Source organism: Phodopus roborovskii, unplaced genomic scaffold (genome assembly GCF_943737965.1).
Source record: "Phodopus roborovskii unplaced genomic scaffold, PHOROB, whole genome shotgun sequence".
Taxonomy (NCBI): Eukaryota; Metazoa; Chordata; class Mammalia; order Rodentia; family Cricetidae; genus Phodopus; species Phodopus roborovskii.
The window spans coordinates 5482484-5504699 of NW_026126515.1; the positions used below are offsets into that span (position 1 = coordinate 5482484).

Below are 22216 nucleotides of genomic sequence, written 5' to 3' on the forward strand. Positions count from 1 at the left end.
ACGATACCTCTCTAGAGCTTCGAATAAAGGCATGCAATCCCAGGTTCTAAGATCATCTTTGTGTGAGCCGTTTTTCTTTAGAACTGGATCAATACCGAGTAGGCCCGTGTGGCCTTGAACTAACAGAGATCTGTCTACCTCTGTCTCCCAAGTGTCAGTATTAAAGGTGTGTACCACCACTACCTGATCTCTATAGCTTGTGGCTGACTTTGCTTTCTGAATCCTCAGGTAAGCTTTAATAAATCATAAATAATATATCACTATAGATTTTATGTAATCCTGTTTACAATATTCAAGCAGACATCTCTTGGATTAAAGGTGTGTGCTAGGGCTGAGGCACACCACAGCTAGAAGCAGGTTTTTTCCAGTAAATAACACAATCTCGGGGTTCACAGTGTGATCAAATATCCTGCAACAAACATCGATTTTACAAAGCATTTGATGAGCTCTATGCCGTGACGACACATGGGGATGAGGGACATTTAGTCCAGGAAGCAGTAGAGCAGCTGGGGAAGGAAACCGAGTCTAGGAATCCCATGTTGTGCCAACCTTCAAACCTGTCTGTGAGGCAAGGAAGAGCATGTGTGTAAGCATGCACTCTTGTCTCCACACATGTAGTAATCCATCAGTCAGCTGTTAGTCATATGAGCACAGGAGGAAGGATTTCTCTACCCAGTGCTAGGTTCATAGTTGAGTCCTTATAACACAAGACAGGTTGTCAGGAGAAAAACATATAAATTTATTAATAAAAGCGGAGCCTTCAGAAATGAAGACTCAAAGCAGTAAGGAAACATGTGTTTCACTGCTCAATGTGATGGAAAGTGCATAGCTTGGTAGCCTTTGGGGAAAAGAAGTATGACCTAATTAACCGGGAAGTGAGGAACACAGGAAGGTGTGTACTTTGGTTTCTATTGCTGTGATAAAATGCCTCGTCTGGACAGTTCCAGGGCAGGCTCCAAAGCTACACAGAGAACCAGGGTCTCAGAAAACAAACAAACAAAAAACCTAACCTGAAACGTCACGACCAAAACAACTTGGTGGGGAAAGGGTTTACTTGTCTTACGCTTCCACATCATAGTTTATCATCAAAGAAGTTAGGGCAGGAACCCATGGCAGGAATCGGAAGAGGTGGGAGCTGAAGCAGAGGCCACGCAGGAGCACTGTTATTGGGTTTCCCTCCATAGCTTACTCAGCCTGCTTTCTTAAACAGCCCAGGACCACCTGACCAGTAGTGGCACCACCCAAAGTGTTGGGCTCTGCCCACATCAGTCAATAATAAAAGAAAAAAAATGCCCCCAGTTTTGCCTACAGGCAATCTGTTGTAGGCACTTTCTCAACTGAGGTCTCCTTTCCCCAGATAACCCTGGCCACTGTCAAGCAAACAAAACAAAAAACAACAAGCAGCACAGAGTACACACTCAGATCCTCTTTATTTCCTTGTCTATGTAAGGAGGCTTCCTTCTTCCCTCTTCCTGCTTCGCTATGTAGTCCAGGCTGGACCAGAACTTGATACCCTCATGCCTCAGCTTCCCTGAGATGACAGGGATGTACTGCCACCGCCAACTAGAGGGTTATTTTTTTTTTCTTTTTTCTTAATGATGTCCTTTGATATAGGGAGGGAATTTTCTAGCCAGGTCCTTATGAAGTGCATAGGGAGCAGTTATGAGAGACAGTCACAGTAAAATATCCTATAGCCCATCAACCATCTGGCCAAGGACAAATAATCCACTGGGCTTTTGGGCCCAGGACACAGCCATTGGGACTTCTGCTGGGTCCTCGTGAGCTTCAGGTAGGGAGAGGTAGCAGAAACCCTATGCCTTTCTCCTGATTGTGGTTGGCCTCTGGCTCTGTTGCTGTCTCTGAGTAGTCCACGAATAATGGGTACAAACATTTCCCACACTGATTTCTCTAAAGTCTGAATCAGGATTTTCAGCTTCAGGCTGCCAGGATTTGGGGAAAAGAACAATTTTTGTTTTCAGTATTTTTATGATAGAAGAGCATGAGAGGAAAAATGGATATATTAGAATCATAGCCAAGTTTTTTTGGGGGGGGGAACTAGAGGGAACTAGAGCTCCGGTCCAGTTCATTAGGGTAGGTACCCTGTATCTGATGTACATGGGTTACTATACTTTATTGCCCCCTTTTCCTTCCTTCTTTCCACTTGGAATCCTCCCGCCTCAGCCTCCTGAGCACTAGGATGTAGACATGCTTTATGAAAGGATATAGATATGATAAGGTCATCATAAGGCTGAGAGGTTCTTTAGTGAACGAATGTCACCCACATTTGTTTAATTCTTACCCAGTAATCAAGATTCGATTGCTCATGAGTTTTTCATGAGGCACTCAAGAAAGCTAGAGCTTGTTTGCTGAAACATCTGGGAAAGTATCTAACTTATCAAAGCCATAGAAAAGGGTGCCGATTAGACATCCAAGTGAAGATGGTCCCATGGAACCTCAGAGGACACATCAGGGCTGTCAACGGACAGCAAGATGACAGATCAGAGAACCAGGGAGTCATTTTAACATTCATTGTATATTAATCCATGGTGTAAATTGAGTTAGAAAACTTTAATTGAAACCCATTAAATACAAGTATATAAAAATGTACAGGCTTCCTTTCCTGGGTCAGGTATATTGATCAGTTGTTCCATGGAAAACAAAAAGTGCTGGGTGAAAATCTTAAAGCCTTTGGTGGACTGAGATGAATGAAAGGGAGTTCTCAGGTTGGGGTGTGAGTGAGTGAAAAGTAGAGTGTCCATGGCAACCAGCTTGTTTGCAGTCAGCAGGAGCTGAAACATCTCATTATTGGCATCAAATTCACATTAACTAATATCCACTCATGATATCATTAAGAGAAAAATAAAGAAAAAAAGAACACACTTAGGCCAGGTGGTGGTGGCCCATGTTTTTAATCAGGAGGCAGAGGCAGGTGGAACTCTGTGAGTTTGAGGCCAGCCTGGTGTATAGAATGAGTTCCAGGACAGCCAGGAATACACAGAGAAACTCTGCCTCAAAGGGAAAAAAAAAACACAACACAAAACCTAGCATACATGTCAGAAGCCATTTGCTGATGGCAAGGGCATGTAAGATTTCCTAAATTCTAATTTTCCTCTGAAATCTCAGATTTCATTACTGGTAACAAAGCTGTTTTCCTTTAAGTACCAGGCAGATATGGATCTTTTGGGAAAGTGTCTGCCTAAGACATAGGTCTTCATGTCAATCATACTGTCAAGTAGTTTAAAACCCAGGCATGTATATCACAGTATTGTATTGAAGAAGTTTTGTCACTTCTCTGGGAAGAGGGATCAGCAGGTAAAGTGTTTGCCATGCAAGCCTGGTGACCTGAGTTCAATCCCTGGCACTCCATCCCCACAAAGATTCACACCCTAGTTTCTGAATGCTCAGAGCATGGTGTTGGCTGGGAGAAGATGGAGGTGTTGGTAGTGAGCACAGAACTAGGGTAAGCCAATGTTCTACTCTGTTCATGTAACAGAAGCTTGACCCCGGTACCTGGTCAGACATCCTTGTGATTTGCTAACATTACATCAGTGAAAAAGTCACCAGCACAGCACCTGATAGAGTCACCCTCCCCAACAGTCGGGTGAGTTAGAAGTAGGGTAAAGTTCATGGCAAGCTCTCAACTGGGTAACTTCTGTTCAAAGTTCTGGGAAGTGAGCCAATAACAGGCTCAGCAGGATAATGTCTTTGTACCCAGGCTGGCTGTGTGGAAAATCATACCTTCCATCTATCTAAGTCTCAGGATGGCGGTGACCTCCTTTAAGGACAAATGATGAGGCTACGTGAAGAGAGAGACAAAGGACCTTTATTTCATATTTCAATATCAGATTCTTGTGAAGTCCAGAGGCCTGGAACTTTAAAAGGACCATGACGAATTTCAGAGTAATTTAGACAAAAGATCATGATCATACAAATCCCTAAAAACCCTCACCCACCAGTCATTATTGAGGTTGTACAGGATAGATCTGAGGTGGACAGTTTCTGCCATCCCTGAAGCAAGGACAGACACTACCAGAAAATCCCGTGTTGACTTCACTCCCAATGAGTGTTGTATTCTAAAGTTCTTCCTCTGAAATAATTTTATACTTAAACAAATCTTGAAAACATCTCAGAGACCCTAATACCATTTATACAGCTCCCATTTCCCACAACCACAGTGCTAGAGAGTCGGTTAAGCTGGTGAAGATACCCTGATGCAGAAGCCGAGGTATTCAATCCCTTGAGCCCTGTGCCCTCCACATGGTGCTGTGGTACGTGCATGCCCACCACTCCAAACACAGAATAAAACACCCATATGTTCATCATTTTGTACCCTCTCTCCCCATTCTGACCATATGTTTAGGTTGGTGTAGATGAGCAGTTGCAGTAGGAGAGAGACTTTCCCATCAGGAAATCTTATGAGATTTTTGGGTGTTAATAAATGAAGACCTAGTAGCTCTTAACTGTCTGCAACTCCAGTTCCAGGGGATTCAATGCCCTCTTCTGACTTCCAAGGGCACCAGGCACGCTGCTGGTGCACAGACATAAAAACAGGTGAAACAGCCTGTATACATAAAATCAAATCCACAGAGCACAGGCAATTGTAAGCACACTTGTGACTCTCCCAACTGAGATGAGACAATGTATCAAGTAATGAGAGTGAGAAAAACTCCAGAAGAGTCTAGCTCTAATCATTTGACTCCTCCTAGCCAATTTCAAACTCCTTGGAGCAGGGAAGGACTGTTCCTGATAATCCTCTTCTAAAGTGTGAAACTGTAAACAAAATAAATTAGCATTCTTTTTTCTTTTTTGTTTAGGTGACTTGTTTCCAGCTGTCTATTACTGCATGACAAAACACTTGGGAGTAAAGTTGTTTAAAACAAAACCCACTTTTTTTTTTTCAAGACATTAAATTGTACAAGACAATGAATGTTGGGGCCATTTGACTGGTGGTTGAAGCGTCTCTGTTGATGGCAGAGAGGTTGGTTTTGGCTGTCAACTTAGAATTCAAACAGGCCTGTGAGTTAGGTGGCAACCCACCTGGACCTGGTCACTAGCTACTCAGGCTGAGTTCCACCTGAACATTCTAAGACGATAATGCAGAATTGCATAGCGTCCCTTTGTCCTAGCTTTGGGACTTCCTGAGCATCACACTGGCCATATCCTGATGGTCAAGGCAGTTGCAAAGGCCCACCCAAGTTCAAGGAGAGCATAATATAACTCCTAAGGGGAGAGTGACTAGATTCTAGACAAGCATGTGAATTGGAAAAACAGGCTGTATCTAGCCATACATAAACTTCCTCTGCATGCAAAACACACCTGCCCCTCCTCCATCACAGAACCATGTCCCCCCTTCTCCCCCTCCCCACCAGGTCCAAGAGCTTCTCATCTCCCCAGGCTCAGGTTCAGATGGAGTTTCTCAAAATGGTCCCTTGGACACAGCTCTTGGAGTACCATCCTCCTCTGGATACTTGTGAAATGAGTACCCGAGCCCCAGGAACACAATCTGTGAGCCTATGGTTGAAAAGGAATAAGGTAATTCCAACTTGTATTCCCATTCAAAACAGGAAAGTGGGAAGCCCACAAGTGCCAGCCCCTACCAAAGCTGAGACCTGCTGAGCACAGACTCTACACTGCTGCTTCCTCTGTGTGAGTTGCCTTTGTGTTGCTGGATCCTTTTGTTCCGTTGACATTTTTGTCATAAGAAAATTGAATTAGAAATCACAATGTTTATTCATCCAGTTTTGCTGATGAAGAAGAATGAAAAGTCCAGAGTTTGCTTTCTTGTTGTTGTTGCTGTTGAAGGCAGGGTTTCTCTGTGTAACAGCTCTGACTGTCCTGGAACTCACTCTGTAAGACCAGGCTGTCTTTGAACTCACAGAGATCCACCTGTTGCTGCCTCCCAAGTGCTGGGATTAATAGTGTGTGCCACCACACCTGGCCAGAGTTTGTTCTTAGTGACCCTTTCTCCAAATTATCTCTACCACACTTCTCCATAGAAGTTAGATATGGATGGGAAAGATGGGAAAAGGGTAGAGGCACAAAACCTTTCCCAAAGCTCGCAGTAGAGCTGTGGACACAGCTAAAGAGAAGAATTGTGCAAGCTCTTACAAAAAGACTTCCCCTCAAACCACAGATTATCTTAAACCTGAGATATTAGGGTGATGTAGGCAACACAATACTTTAAGGCAATATCAAGGAGTTATAATTTCTAGCTCAAGCCAATTCTGGGGACAAACACATGGGAAAAGGGCAATACACTAGCCCTGCAAACCAAGAAGAAGGTGATTCAGGGCAGAAGGAATGAAATGAACACAAAGCTTGACACTAGACACTGGCTGGGGCCATCCCCTCTCGCTTTGGACAGCCCCGAGAGTCTGCCTGGTACAATGTCTGCTTCTGCTTCTAGTAAAGATTGGCGTGTTTGCCAGTTGATAGCAACTGTCAACTTGGTAAGCTCTAGAGTCACCTGGGAGATCTGCCTGTGGGCAATTATCTGCATCAGGTTACTGAGTCGGGAAGATCCCCATCATGTGTGCCACCATTCCCTGGGCTGAGCCCCTGGAGTGTACACAATGCAGGTGCGCTGAGCATACACATCCATTACTCTCTTCTTCCAGCTGCAGATGCAATGAGAACAGCTGGCTCTGCATTCCTGTAATGGTGGGTTGTGCCCTTTCTTCTAATAGGTTTTCTGCACCCTGCCCCCATAATAAGTTTCCCTTCGATGTAGTAAACCAGATCAAGCTGAATTGAAAAAGTATAACAACAGGTATATTGAGCAAAGCCACTCCCAGGCAGACTCTCCTGTCCCAGAGATCACGGCCAGAGAAGTTGCCCACCACCCCTCAACGAAAGCAGGGAGATTTTATAGGTTGTAAAAGAGGGGTAATGACATACATGTCCACCAAAACCTGGGTTTGTGCTCAAGTATGGTCAAAAGTTGAATGCTTAGGTGGGGATTTGAGCACCGGCAACTTTAGGGGAGGAAGCTGCAGTAGCCACCAAGAATGTGGAACTGGATTTCTTGTCTCCTTTCCTTTGTTCAGAGACTCTCTGAGTGGGCAGGTTTTGAAGAGAGATACATGAATGGGGCTTTCCAGGCCATGTATGGGCAAGCCAGTGGCCCCAGACAAATATCTTCCTTTTTAAAAAAGAAAAAAAAATTCATCATGGGAGGGGAGGTGTCATGCCATGGTGCATGCCTATGAAGGTCAACTTGTGAGAGCTGGGTCTCTACTACCACATTGGTTTCAGGAATGGAACTCAGGCCACCAGGTTTGGCACGTTTACTCTCATCCACTTGCTCCAAATGCTAATTCTATCCACTCCTTCTGAGGGTTTTAATTACCCACCTAAACTATCCTGGGTTCTTCCAATCTTTTTCTCTGACAAACTGCTCCTTCCTAAAAGCACTATAAGTCAGAGTTAGAAACAGAGATCAGAGTTTAAAGGACAAGTCTCACATCTGAAAGTTAAGAAATTTTCTGGAGGTCTGCTCTGGTGGCGCATGCCTTTAATCCCACTACACCGCAGGCATCGGCAGGAGGATCTCTGTGAGTTTGAGGTCAGCCTGGTTTACATAGGGAATTCTGGGACAGCCAGGGCTACACAGACAGTAGTGAAATGAAGACAAAAAGAAGCTCTCTGTTCCCGTAAGTAGACGATTAAACCATCAAGAGGACGAGGAGCTGGTATCACATGACCCACATGACAGAGACTCTGGCTCTTCTTACTCTTTTCTCTGTATATTATCTGTCCTTCACATGGATAGTGACACACACATTTAAAACTTCAGTCACTAGCTACTGCGCATAACTCCACTGGCCTATAGAATCCTTTACTCTGCCATCTAGTGGGCAACACTGACAGCATCCCACGTGCGCCGGCATCCAAACCATCTCTCCACAGCACACTCACAGTCATCCCAGTGAGGGGACAACAGATGCTAAACTGCCTCCATGTTAGTTCTTGGTAAATAAGGGGACTCTGTGCTGTACATGACAGCCCTTACTCAATTTGGGAAACTGAGGACTGCATGCATAAGAGCATATGTGTCTTCACAACCAAACTCACCCCATTCCCTGGTAATTGTATTTAGTTTGTTAACCTTAACCCTGAGTTCTCAAGTAAACTGTATGAGGAAAGGTGGATTCGGTGTGCTCTTCTTGGCTTAGTTCACATCTATTAAAAGTCTGTGAACAAAGCCTGGTGGTGGTGGCACACACCTTTAATCCCAACATTCAGGAGGCAGGGGAAGATGGGTTTCTGTGAGTTTGAGGCCAGCCTGGTCTACAAAGTGAGTTCCAGGACAGGCTCCAAAAGCTACACAGAGAAACCCTGTCTCTAAAAAAACAGTCAGTGAACATACAACTCCTACAGAAATAACATTTGCCTTGACCCACAAGACTTCAACCAAGAACCCAAAGACCCAAGGGAGGGGGTGGGGACAAGAGACACAGAAATTGACAACAAGGCAGGATTCTGATCACGTGGCAAATTTTATTTTCCTGCCTGGAGCTTGTAAAGGCTGTCAGAGCGGGATATAGGGGAGGGGGCAGGGGAGGTAAGAGAATGGTTGAGGGCCGGGTGTTCTTGCAGGCAGAATATAGAAAATCACAAAGAATGGATGTTGGTTGGCATGGGTGGAAAGATCAGCAGTTATGAGAACAAGAAAGGGTACTATGGTATTGGGGCTACTGGTTCTATGCTAGGCTGATCTTACTAAATAGGACTAGTTACTAAAACATCAGATCTTACGGTATAACTGAAGGCTCTAAATGTACAGCCAAGAGAAACAGCCCAAGTTCAGCCAAGGTTCATTCCATAACTGATCACAGACCCAGCCTCAGTTCCCCACAAACATCGACCCAGTCTTTAGAGATCATATTAGGTACTTTCCTTTTGCTGTGACAAAACAGCACATCCAAGACAACTTACAGAAGGAAGGAAGGGGCCACTGGGGCTTACGGTTCCAGAGGCAGAAGAGTCCATCATGACAACAAGTGGCAGGCGCGCTGGCAGGAACTGAAAGCTATGACCTCACGTCTTAAACCACAAGCACAAGAAGAGAGAAAGACACTGGGAGCCATACAAGGCTTGGAACCTCAAAGGCCACCCCAGTGACAATTCTTCCATCGAGGTTACACATACTAGACCTCCCGCAAACAGCACCCCCAACTAGGAGCAAGAGTGCAATACATAGAAGCCTATGGGGGAGATCTCATTCAAACCACCAGAAAGATGGCCATTACTTAAAGAGCAGATAGAGCTGAATTTACAGATCAGCTGGGTGGTGGTAACATAGGCCTTTAATCACTCGGGAGATAGAGGCAGGTGGGTCTCTGAGTTTGAGGCCAGCCTGGGCTATAGAGTGAGTTCTAGGACAGCCAGGGCTACACAGAGCAACAAAAACAAAACAAAAAGCTATTTTCAACTGACAACTGCTTGTAAATAGATCTGGATCAATTTGGCTGAGAAGCACTCCTAAACCTCCTTTTGGGCATTATAATGAAGCTATATAGGTTTTGTTACAGCGAACATCAATCACCAATCACTTCAACCTGACGTGAGAACAGACTGGACCAGAGGAGGAGGTCCATCCTGCCCATGAGAGGCAGACAAGTCTAACAAAGAACCACATGGTTATCACTGGTGTTTTCATAGGGATGAGCTCCATCAATTGGGGGAATGTAGAAAGGCTCAGAACCCAGTTAGAGTTGCTTCTGTCAATTCTAACAAAACAAAATGTATATTCACACAAAATTAAATGCCACAAAAGAAAGGACTCTCACACACAACAGCCTAATACTATCCTAAGAGACAAACAGAACTTTAAGGCCCCTGAAACCCCAGATAGAATAATTCCAGAACAAACACTACTACTACTACCAATAATTTGCTAAGAACATCTGTCCCGCAACTCTCCACTCAACTTTGGACTGATTTCCCCTGAACCCCGACCTTTGTTTTGTGATTAGTCTAGGTTAGTAAGAATAATTGTTTCAAATTATCTCATATAATTCTTCCCATTTTCCCCTAAAAACCTGGTCCTGCATGAAATATATTCACACAGGAATCCACATTTCAATCCTGCTTGGTTACCAAAGCAAACATTGTGCATTGTAGACTCTCAGACATTTATTCATGCTGACACCTGCTACTGTGTGACATCTCTCTTAAAGGAAAACAGCAATTCCTTTTCACGACTGCAAGAGAAAGGGGAGAGGCCACATTAGGGCATCATTGGTGGGCATATTAAATATGAAGACGTAGATCATGGCATGTGACAGGGCAGCTGTCAGGGAATTCACAGTCAGATTTCGGTGTGTTTACCCTTCCTAGAATATGGTGAGGGTGGGGATGGGCTTCTTGAATTTTACCTTGAAATGTTCCACATTTCAACTTTTAAGGAAAATATTAAATGCTCAGAAATCACAGGGGATAGTCAAGTATCCTATTTTAATGAAGCCTTCTGGGAGAAAGGCAGGACACAGTGGCCAGTGTGAACCTGTGGGCAGAGGTCCTTACAGGACTTGGATGATGTGATACAGTGCTGAGCCCAGAGAGAACAGGAACTACCACCCAAATCAAAGCCAATCAGGCAAGTTCATTTGCTATGCATAGGACTCACTCTCCAACGTGGGATCTGAGAGTACAGGATTCCTTCTAAAGGGAAAAAATGTAAACTGGGTATTTTGTAACATAAAGATCATGCAGGCTAATTTTACAGAAGCAGATAGCAAATTAGATTATCTGACAGATCATCTTGGCAGACTATCTTAAGGTTCCTTGACAAAAACATTTTATCTTATTGGATAGAGTATGTGTGAGTCAAACTTGAATTTTATAGCAACTAGAAACAACTTATTCTGACCTTATAACAAAATGGCTTTTTACCCTAAGACAGAATTAGTCTGGTCCATCAATAGCTTTAAAAGACATTTATTACTGATTTGTGTTCCTGGGGTCAGAACTCAGATCTTTGTACTTGCTAGCTAGGGTTCCATTGTTGATTTACACTCCAAGCCCTTGAGTGTGATATTACAGATTAGATGGTCTGTTCCTGTGTTTGATGAGTATGGATATTTTTATGACTCTAAATTATAGGATTTTATAGACACACAGACACATAGACAAATAGGTAATCCAGCAAATAATACATTTTTTATGTCAGTGTTTTGTTCTGATTACATAACAGACCCATGGCCAAGCTATGCAGCAATGTTTATTGGATATTCAATAAAATTGCACAAGTAATCAATGGTCCATGAAACATTTAATCTCTTAACCTGTGTATCAGCTGAAACTGGGGCAAAGGTCTTGGCAAACTCGCAACTATCTCAAAGATCAAGGTTCTGGAAAGTAAGTCAACAGGGTCCCATTAAGATAATGACAAGACTTTTGTATTCAGACAGTCAGTGGTTGTTTTAAAAACTTCCAATCAATGAACTGTCCTTCACACAGGAAACCTTCCTGGTGTGTTTGGTGATTTTTATTTTGTTTTCAAGGTTTATGTACTTTATTTTGTGAGGGTTTTGCCTGCATGTATGTATGTACACTACATGCATGCCTGGGGCTTTGGGAGGTCAGAAGAGGCATCAGATCCCCTAAAACTGGACTCACAAATGATTATGAGCCACCATGTGGGTACTGGGGACCCCATCCTGGGTCCTATGCAAGAGGAACAAATGCTGTCAATCACTGAACTATTTCTCCACCCCTGTATTGTGCCTGGTTCTCAAATGTCCTCCCAAGGCCACACTAGAGACTTGGTTTCCAGTCTGTGGCACTGTTAGGAGGTGATGCAACCTTTAGGAGGTGGAGCCGATGGATAGAAGAAGCGAGATCAGTTGAGGGAGATTTGCCCTCCCTCACTCTGGTTCCCAGCTGCCATGCAGGGGTCAGCTCTGCTCTGCCTCGTGTGTCCTGCAATGGTGTTCTGTCTTACCACAGACCCAAAGCAACAAAGCCAAACTACTCTGGAATGAGACCTCTGAAGCCAGGAGCCAAAATCTCCCTTGCATTAATAATCTGAGTAGCTCAGGTGGTTTGTCCCAGGCATGCACAGCTGATTTATATATATTCCCTTAAAGAGGTGTGAGGGGGCTGGGTAGCTCAGTAGTAGAGGCTTGCCTAACATGCTTGAGGCTATAGGTTCAATCTCCAACATCACAAAGAAAAAACAAGAAGAAGCCTGGAGGTGATGGTGTACGCCTTTAATCCCAGCACTCACTCAGGAGGCAGAGGCAGATAGATCTTTGTGAGTTCAAGGCCAGCCTGGGCAGCCAAAACTACACAGAGAAACCCTGTCACAAAGCAACAACAAAAAACCCAAACAAACAAGCGAGAAAGAAAGGAAGGAAGGAAGGAAGGAGAAAAGCAACAACAAAAGGAGGATGAGGAACCTACCAGAATTCATTTTGAAGGCAGGAGTCATTATGCTATATTAAAAATAAGTTTCTATTTATTGTAAGAGCTGAGTTGCACGCTTTCCTGGAACCTAGCCTTCTCTAACCCATGCCCTTCACTTATTTTTGAGACTACCCTGACCCTTCCTGTCCATGCCCAAACCCTCCGTAATCATGGTGACCACATGATTTTTTTGAGATTTTTCCCCCCCTGTATTTCCTTTCTTCTGTAAAATTACTCATGATTTTGCCCAAGAAATGGATTTGGGGCTGCTCTCTTTAATCTGAGTTTGGAGGCAGTCGCTGGCCAGCTCTTGGGTGCAACCCCAATTTAAAAAATAAAAAATCAAGCTTGTTTTCAAATTTGACTCAAACTGTGGTAGTGGTCTGATTCTTGACATTGGGATTAATTTAGCCTCCCAGGAAAAGACACAAATAATAAATGCACCATCAGTTTGCGCTGGAGAAATTGTTATGTCCAGTAGCTTGGGCCTAGAAATCGCCATCTCTTTAAAAGGGAAGGGTCTGAAGCAGGCAGGTTTCACTAGTCCTACAAGTTGGGCACAAGACTATAAAGGTCCTCTAGGGCACTGTGGTCACTCTTAGAGATTATTGCACTTTACTGTTCTTGTGGCCTCTTGGTTCTGACAATATTTTTCAGCCTCACAAGTCTTACATACATGGTGGAGATGTCTCTGACTCATGGGACTTCCCACAGTGCTAAGATCTTACACACCACAGGACAAATACCCACACCTGGGATTACCACCGACAGAAAGCTGATGGTGAGTCTCTTTGAGAGGAAAACATTTATTCAGTGTTAATATACTAGCTACTAAAAGGGAACCATGTTGAGCTCTTTTGTGTGACTAATACACAGATAAATAACACAGGACAGGGTCCGGGTCCCTTCTCTGGCCACTGCCTTTTACTCTCAACTGGCTTATTAGAAAATCTGAATACCATAGATGTGATCTCAGAGTCACAGAAAAGCAAATGGTCTTGGTTTAATAGAGACGGGCAGGGCTGGGAAAATATCTTAGTGGATATTGCCATGCAGTGAGAGCGTGAGGACTGGATTCAGAACCCCAGCACTCCTGAAAGGCCCAGGGGGTGTGGTAATCCCAGAACTCCAGATGCAAAAACAGGGGATCCCAGAGGAAGCAGGTTCAGTGAGGGAGCCTGCCTCAGCATGCAAAGTGTGGCTCTCTAGGAAGACAGTGACACCACCTCTCTGGCCTCTGCACACACAAGTGGATGCAAGCATGCACACTCACACACATGCCCCCCCCACATAAACACACAAAGAGGAACATAACATTGTGTGCTTATAAGAGATCTCAAAGTCACTCCCAGACTATCCTTTTTGTCACAGAACAACTGACAACAAGTGAAAGATAAACTCCATTGGAATTCCACCTGATTCCCGTTTAGGGACTCCAGTGTTCTCTCTCCAGTTTCCAAGGAACAGTTTGATGAGTGGAATCTCAATGCAGATAACTCATTGCTACACTTAGTTTGTTCTGTTGCTCCCAGCACAGTGACTTGTCTGAAATGATGGTTCCCATCATTCCTATCCAATCCTTGTATTGATGTTACCTTTACATTTCCCACAAGGATAGACATTGCCTCAGTTGGCAGCCAGGGGCTTACCTCTGCACTCTTGCTTCAGGATGTTTCAGTTCAGACATCTGTCTTACAGTGGGATGTCGACAAGTGTCCTAAACCCAAGTCCTAAACTCACACATCTGTGCCACTTTATCCTCTCACTGGACTTTGGATGAAATCCAGTTTCCCCTCTGAGAATTTCCTATGATCCCCTTGGCAACAGCTTAGTCCCCAGCTCTCCCTTAGTGTAGGTGGGTCCAGGCCATCACCTCAGTGGCCTTTTCCTCCTGTATCAGAGAGACATTTGCGTGCCGTTGTATCTGGGCACTGGGGCAAGGAAAGGAGAAGCCACTGTCTGGCTGATCTTGGCTGTCAACTTCACCACATTTGGAATCAACTAAACGCCAAGCAGCTAGCCACACCTGTGAAGGATTTTTCTTGATTAGCTTATTTGAGGTGGGAAACCCACACTAAATCTGGATCGTTGATGTCAGAAGACACCCCCTAAATCTGGGCTATACCTTCTGGTGGCAGCTCACACAAAAGATAGTGGGAGACGGGAGCTTTTGTGTTTTGTCTTCTTGTCCCCATTTTCAGTGACAAGTTCATCTATCCTGTTCCCGAGCCACTCATTAACTGGAGTTAGAACCAGCTTCTTCCCATGTGGACTGAAAATGGCAGCTCTCTAGCGCCCCCGGGACTCCAGCAGCAGACGGGACAGCTGAGACATCCAGTCCCCTGGACTGAACACCTACCAGGTCCTTGAGCTTTCTGTCAGGAGACAGACAATGTAGGACTACTAGAATAACAACTGGTCAGCCCCTCTAGTAATCCATGTTTGGGTGTATCTGTCGGTCTTCACTCTCGTGTGTAATCATCCTATTATTTCTGTTTATTTAGAGATCCCTGACCAGTAAATACAGCTGCCTTTGTCAATCTGCATAGTTTCTGTTGGGGGGGGGGGCTGTGGTATCCAGGGAGGCTTTAGTCTAATGACTGAAATGGCATTAAGTAGTTACAGTTTATTACAAAGTTCTTGCTGTTGGTTTTGTTCTGTATTTTTAGAAAGCTGCTGAACCCATGGAAGGATCGGACTTTGCCTTGATTCATTCACTTGGTGTCCTCACCAATCATTTTCACAACACCACGTGGGAGTGGCAAGAAGCAGAATCCTCTGGCCTTCCTGTGGCCCAAATTGCTGACAGACCTTGGTTCCTGTCCCTCCCTTGCCTGGGTCCTAGAGACCGACCAGGTTAGTTCCTCAGGAATCCAGGCCCGCTCCAGCTCTAGCATGGCGGTGACGCTGAGCCTGGAGCCGGCGGGCCGCAGCTGCTGGGACGAGCCGCTCAGCATCTCCGTGCACGGCCTGGCCCCCGAGCAGCCCGTCACGCTGCGCGCCGCCCTGCGCGACGAGAAAGGCGCGCTCTTCCGCGCCCACGCGCGCTACCGCGCCGACGCCCACGGCGGCCTGGACCTGGCGCGCGCGCCCGCGCTGGGCGGCAGCTTCGCGGGGATCGAGCCCATGGGGCTGCTCTGGGCCATGGAGCCCGAACGGCCATTGTGGCGCCTGATCAAGCGCGACGTGCAGACGCCCTTCGTGGTGGAGCTGGAGGCGCTGGACGGCCACGAGCCCGACGGCGGGCGGCTGCTGGCGCGGGCGGTGCACGAGCGTCACTTCATGGCTCCCGGGGTGCGGCGCGTGCCCGTGCGCGAGGGCCGTGTGCGCGCCACGCTCTTCCTGCCTCCAGGTGGGTGAGTTGGTAGTAGGGGAGCGTGAGCGCGCGCACGTGACCTGTGTCTCTACCAGGGGCAGGACTTCCTAGGAAGTTCTTCAGTTCAGATAACACTTCAGACTTCAGTGCCTTCCTTACCAAGAATCAGGCGGGCTTTTGTTTTTTATTTTATTTTGTTTTTTTGTCAGCAAACACACACACACAGATACGCACGCGCGCGGCTAATGCCACAGGACATCCAACTTTGCATCGATTGATTCTTTTTCTTGTTGCTTTAACTTTGTTTACTCATGTGTGCATGCTTTGTGTGTGCTGGTGTGCCTGGGTGGTCAGAAGAGAGCATCAGATTCCCATGAGCTGGAGGGACAGGTGCTTGTGAGCCCCAGTCCTGGGCACTGGAAATGAACTCCCATCTGCAAACACAGGGGGGGCTCTCGGCCACTGTGCCTTCTCCCCAACCCCCACTTCCCATTCTTTGCAGCCTCCAGCAGAGCACTAGGAGTGGATAGTCTAAATCTTACCAGTTCCCCTTCCAAAATGTACTCCTTACCCAAAGTTTGAGCACTTTCCACTATAACAACCGATTTGTAGAAGTATGCAAGTAGCTTGTCCCAGACTCATTTATAAATGCCTGGTATTTTGAATGATGTTATTTATAGCATTACTCCTCTAGGACTGTGCAGTTTATTTACAAACAACATCCACACACAAAAGGCACCTTTCAGTGTTTCGTGTAAATTTATGTCCTCCTGTGGCTCTTGGGGCACAGTTTGAATTTCATAAGAGGATGAGACTGGTTAGATTTTTCTTACTCTGGGGCTCTTGCGTGTACTCAGTAGTGACAGGGGGATCTGGTTTGCGGGATTCACAGAAACCAACTAAACAATTTAGAAAGGTTTCTGAAAAAGAAACAAATTCTTTGAATTGCATGATGCCTTTGTCATTTCCCCTCTGTAGGAGATGGACCCTTCCCAGGGCTCATTGACGTCTATGGTGTTGGAGGGGGACTGCTGGAATACCGAGCCAGCCTTGTGGCTGGCCATGGCTTTGCCACATTGGCTCTGGCTTTTTATGACTTTGAAGATCTCCCTAAGGATTTCAACATCATAGAAGTGGATTACTTTGAAGAAGCAGTGTGCTACATGCTTCAACACCCCCAGGTTCTCCTGTCCTCTTGTCCTTTATTTACTAGTCTCCCTGGGAATATCTGCAGAGACGGCTGGCTGCATCCGGTGTATTGAGGCTACCCTGGTCTTTGTTCACAGAGGAAGTTTCTTTGGAAGAAATTTCCCCTTTCTCCATCACATAGCTTCTTGGTGGGGAATTCTTCACAACAATCATGTGAAATTTCATTTCACAGTAGTAAAAGTCCTCTTGTCATGAAGAGTAGGTTTCACTGTTATCCTAGCATGCTGGCTTTGTAACCTTAAATTTCCTCTCAAATTTAGTCATAGCTTGGCCACCCTTCTCAGAGGTTAGGAACTACTAGGCTGGACTTTGAAGTGTATGTTTCTATGAAGTTAATCATTTTCTAGTATGACTTGGATGGAGTTGGAGGAAACATGCAAATCCTGGGTCAGAGCTTCACCTATGTGATTCAGTATGCAGCCAAATAAAGGCTTGGTTCCGGCTCACGGCAAATGAGGTTTTGAAAGTGACAGGCTCCCTTGGCTCAGCATTCATAACCAATTCCTAAATGTGACACTGCAGGCTTGTTTGCCATGTATTTAGTAGATACTCGGTATTTAGAAAGACACTCATGACCTAATGGTGGAGGCCAAGGCAGGAGGATTGGGAATTTAAGGCCAACCTGGATTTATAATGAAATTCCATCTTAAAAAGGAATAGTATTTTAAAAAGAAGAAGAGGTCTCCTGCAAGCTGATGTGGAGACTGGAGCTAGCAGTCTTTGCAGTTGCATTTAAAAAAAGAGATATATTTATTTTTATGCGTATTGAGGTATGGCCTACATTTGTGTCTGGGTACCACGTGCATGTAGTGATCCCAAAGGCCAGGAGAGGGCAACAGATCCTTGGAACTGGAGTTATGGATGGTTGTGAGCTGCCATGAGAGTGCTGGGAATTAAACCAGGGTCCTCTGGAAGAGCAACCAGTGTTCTTGTCCACTGAGCCATCTCTCCAGCCCTTCTAGTTGCATTTTCGGGTGCTTGGTAAGTTCTTTTTAGTAACTTTTTTGGGGTGTACATCTTCCAGCGCACACTCATGGGAAAGAGGACCACTTGGAAGAGTCTGTTCTCATCCATGTTGTAGTCCCAGGATTTGAACTTGGGTCATCATCTGATTTGGCAGCAAACACTTCTATACTCCCAGCCATTCCCCCCAGCCCTGTTTTTCCCCCCTTTGGTTCTTTGAGATTGTTTAACTGACTGACTTTGAATTCTTGATCCTCCTGCCTCCATATGCCCAGTGCTGAGATTATAGGCATGTTCCATTACACTTAGCTAGAAACATTTTTGACTCTTATGGTGTTTGTTTGTTTGTTTAGGTAAAGGGCCCAGATATTGGGCTTCTAGGTCTTTCTCTGGGAGCTGATGTTTGCCTCTCCATGGCTTCATTCTTGAAGAATGTCTCAGCCACAGTCTCCATCAATGGCTCTGCATTCAGTGGAAACAGACACATACACTACAAGCAGACTATGATACCACCATTGGGCCATGACCTGAGGAGAATTAAGGTGGCTTTCTCCGGCATTCTGGACATTGTGGATATACGGAATGATACTGTAGGTGGCTATGAGAACCCCAGTATGATTCCCATCGAGAAGGCCAAGGGGCCCATCCTCTTCATTGCTGGTCAGGATGACCATTGCTGGAGGAGTGAGTTATACACTCAGTTAGCCTCGGAGCGGCTACAGGCTCATGGAAAGCAAAGGCCCCAGGTCATCTCTTACCCTGGGACTGGGCATTACATTGAACCTCCTTACTTCCCCATGTGCCCAGCTTCTCTGCACAAAATAGTGAACAAAGCTGTGATTTGGGGAGGGGAGGTCAGGGCTCACTCTAAAGCCCAGGTAGATGCTTGGAAGCAAATTCTATCCTTCTTTGGCAAACACTTGGACAATACCCAGAGCAGAACTTCCTCTAGATTATAGTGTTGCTGATATGGTAGATTCAAGGTCAGATTTTGCTGTTCAGAAACTTTAGGTGAACCAGTTTTCTGCTGGATAACATTAAATTCATGTTTGGGGTATTAATGGTTTATAGATCATTGAATAATTTTTTAGTTAATACAGTATTTTATACACATAACATGTGCTTGTGAAATATTCACATACATATGACACAATGAATAAAGTTTTTTAAGAAGTAACCCCTTATGAAAATTTATGCTTTCTCCTAAGTTGAGGGCTTTCATGGTAGCTGTGGTTGTTTTAGCTTCCTTGTATTGTTTTTTGAGACATGACTTCATTGTGTGGCTCTGGCTGGCCTGGAACTTGCTATGTAGAGAAAGCTGGCCTCACACTCACAGAGATTGCCCGCTTTTGCCTCCTGAATTAAAGGCATGTACTAACATGTATGACACTCATTTCACTATTTAGTTAATACTTTGGCTCATAGTTTAGTTTTAATGACCAGCAGGTCATTCCTCATTGACAGGGGCCTAAGGTGGAGGGCTGCCGATGAGAAGACAAAGAAAATAGGAAAGTTGGGACCAGGAGGTCTTGCACAAACTGATGACATGTGCCCAGCAAGTTTGTAAGAAGTGGAGCAGCAGAGTCTATTGTGATGGAACAAAGTCAGCCGGAGGCTAACCAGGCAATGCTTTCTGAAGGGAACACAGGATACACGTGTGTCACAGACAGCATACAGCATCCTTAGGACTGATAACTCCTCATCAAGCGAAAAGCATGTTCCCAGAAACTAAAATCTTAACTCCTTCAGGGTCCTAACTTCTTGGGGCCCCAGCCCCAAACTGAACCTTGCCAAGTCTGCTCTTGGGCAAGGACACAGAGCTGGCTTCCTTTCATCAGAATGTCTAAGAATGCCTTGGCTCTCAACAGCTAAGATTCCAGCTTGCTCGCTAGAACACTTTCTCCCGAGGTCTCGTGTACTAGCTACCACATGTGACATTAGACTACCTTCAGGCTGAGGTCCTATGTGGGTGCTCAAGATGCAGGAAGATGGCTGGAGAGATGGCTTGGTGGGTAACATGCTTGGGAGGGAGTAAAAGACAGGGATAAATGAAGCACATGGGAATATAGTGATGCTGGGCACATTGCACACACTTATCAGCAGAATGGAGTCAGAATAGACAGAAGCAGACTGAGGCTTTCCTCCAAACACTAGGTATCCATCAAAGGATTGTGAAGATATGTCTTTTATAGCTCCAAATTTCTCAAGGGTTTGGAAGCCACTCTCTGGAATAAGACTCTATAGAGGGCAGAATCCCACCTTTCATTTTTTTCTAGCCAACAAACACAGCTGCCTAATTTCATTTATAATAATAAAATCTTGGCGTTCTGAGGCTGTGTTCCCTCTTATTTACTTGCTCACTAACAATCTCCACTTCCGGAGGTTAAACGAGTAATGAGTATGTACACATGAGCATGTACACGCATGTGTGTGGGGTTTGTTTGTTTGCTTTGAGAAAAGTTCAATTCATGGGCTCAAGTGATCCTCGAATCTCAGCCTTCCAGGTGGCTGGGACTGTAGGCACGTATCTACGAGCCTGGGGTAAGATATGTATTACTAGTTTCACAGATAATCTGGCTGGTGACGTCTGAAGTCAGGAAGCCCCACAACCCTACCCTCAGTGTGTGTGTGTGTGTGCGCGCGCGCGCGTGCGGGGGGGGGGGTGTGTGGCTTGAGATGTAAGTCTCCAATCTTCTCTTGGCTACTGTAGCAGGTGATGTGTGCTGTGCTTCTGTATGCTTCAAATGTGTTGTTTTTATTGGTTGATAAATAAAGCTGATTTGGCCAATGTCCAAAAAGAATAGAGTCAGGTGGGAAGTCCAAACAAAGATACAGAGAGGAAGAAGGCAGTCAGGGAGATGCCATGTAGCTGCTATAAAAGTAAGATTCAAGAACATTACTGGTAAGCCACAGCCATGTGGTGATACACAAATTAGTAAAAATGGATGAATTTAACTGTGAGAGCTAGTCAGTAATACACCTGAGCCACTGGCCAAACAATTATAATTGATATTAAGCCTTAAAGAGGTTATTTGGGAACTGGCAGGCAGGAAGAGAAACGCCCAACTACAAGCAGGCTTTCTTTCAGGCTACCAACCAGCTCTCAAATCATGACCTGGAGACTTATTAGTTATGAATGCTCGGCCTTATTTAGGCTCTTTTTTTTTTTTTTTTTTTTTTTTTTTTTTGCTAGCTCTTATAACATAACTTAACCGGTTTCTCTTTATCTACCTTTTACCTCGGGACTTTTTACCTTTCTTTCCTCCTGTATATCTTACTTTCACTGCTTCTCACTTCTGGCTGGCTAGTGGCTGCCTAGCTTCTGGCCTGGCCCGGGTTGTGTCCCTCATTTTCTTCCTCGTTCTCTCCTACTTATTCTCTCTGCCTGCCAGCCCCACCTACCCCTCTCCTGCCTAGCTATTGGTGGTTCAGCTTTTTATTAGACCAATCAGGTGCCTTAGGCAGGCAAGGTGAAACAAATGGAACACATCTTTACATCATTAACAAAGGCAGTGTAAATAACTGTAACACATCTTTGCCCAGTTAAAATAATATTCCACAACAGGCTACCTTACAAATATTCTCTCCTGTACAACTTATTGTTTCCATGACAGGCATGCTATGTTTCAAATGTAATGGGCCTGGTTTAGTATCACAAATGTGTTGAACTCTAACATTGTGTGGCATAATAGCCAGCCCTAACCTGATGGCACTGTTTTTGCCTGCCCAGAAGTGAACTGTTCTATCTCAGTCAATAGAGTGCTCAGACCTGAGCAATAATTAACACAGGTGCTCCATGATGACTAAAGAAAGTAATATGGAGCCAGGCATCCCTTAAGGACCATTGACCTTTTGCCCTGGAATGCCTGGAGATCCTTGTGGCCTGCAGGTGATATGAGAATGGGATAATGGGCTGTGAGGTGTTAAGTTGCCTTTGCATCCTTAAAACCTGCTAATGTTATGGGAAAGGGGTAGAATGGTTGTTTTGTTGCTACATAGCCCGGAAGTCAGAAACCCCTGAGGGAAGTAAAACAGCTGCCCAGCTGTGGATTCCATGGATAGCTGTAATGTGCACCTTCCTGATGGCCACCTTAAAACCTCTGGCCAAAACCTCCCCTTCCACACAGCATGTTGAATTGACTCTGAGACTGTTGCCCTTCTGCTAGTAGTAAAAATAAATTCAGTCTAATCTAAATTTGAATTGAGTCTAAGTCTCTGGTTTCTCCCACAACATTTAGAGGTCCTACTGAGATTCCCTGGGAGACCTCAGACTCAGGGCTGGGGATCTGGGACAGATCTGCCTGGGGAGCTGTAAAA

General features: G+C 45.1%; 1 protein-coding gene across 1 annotated transcript; it reads left to right on the forward strand.

Annotated features, from left to right (window-relative positions):
• Nucleotides 1-15306: 15306 nt before the first annotated feature.
• Nucleotides 15307-19072, forward strand: LOC127230958 (peroxisomal succinyl-coenzyme A thioesterase). The gene is made up of 3 exons (XM_051196316.1): nucleotides 15307-15763; nucleotides 16706-16908; nucleotides 18253-19072. Exons 1-3 carry the CDS (start codon nucleotides 15307-15309, stop codon nucleotides 18856-18858), a joined length of 1266 nt encoding a protein of 421 aa, XP_051052273.1. The 3' UTR covers nucleotides 18859-19072.
• Nucleotides 19073-22216: the final 3144 nt, after the last annotated feature.

Coding starts and splice junctions, on each gene's coding strand:
- LOC127230958 (XM_051196316.1), top strand. CDS start 15,307: ATGGCGGTGACGCTGAGCCTGGAGCCGGCGGGCCGCAGCTGCTGGGAC. Junction 15,764..16,705: donor CACGCTCTTCCTGCCTCCAG/GTGGGTGAGTTG, acceptor TCCCCTCTGTAG/GAGATGGACCCTTCCCAGGG. Junction 16,909..18,252: donor ACATGCTTCAACACCCCCAG/GTTCTCCTGTCC, acceptor TTGTTTGTTTAG/GTAAAGGGCCCAGATATTGG.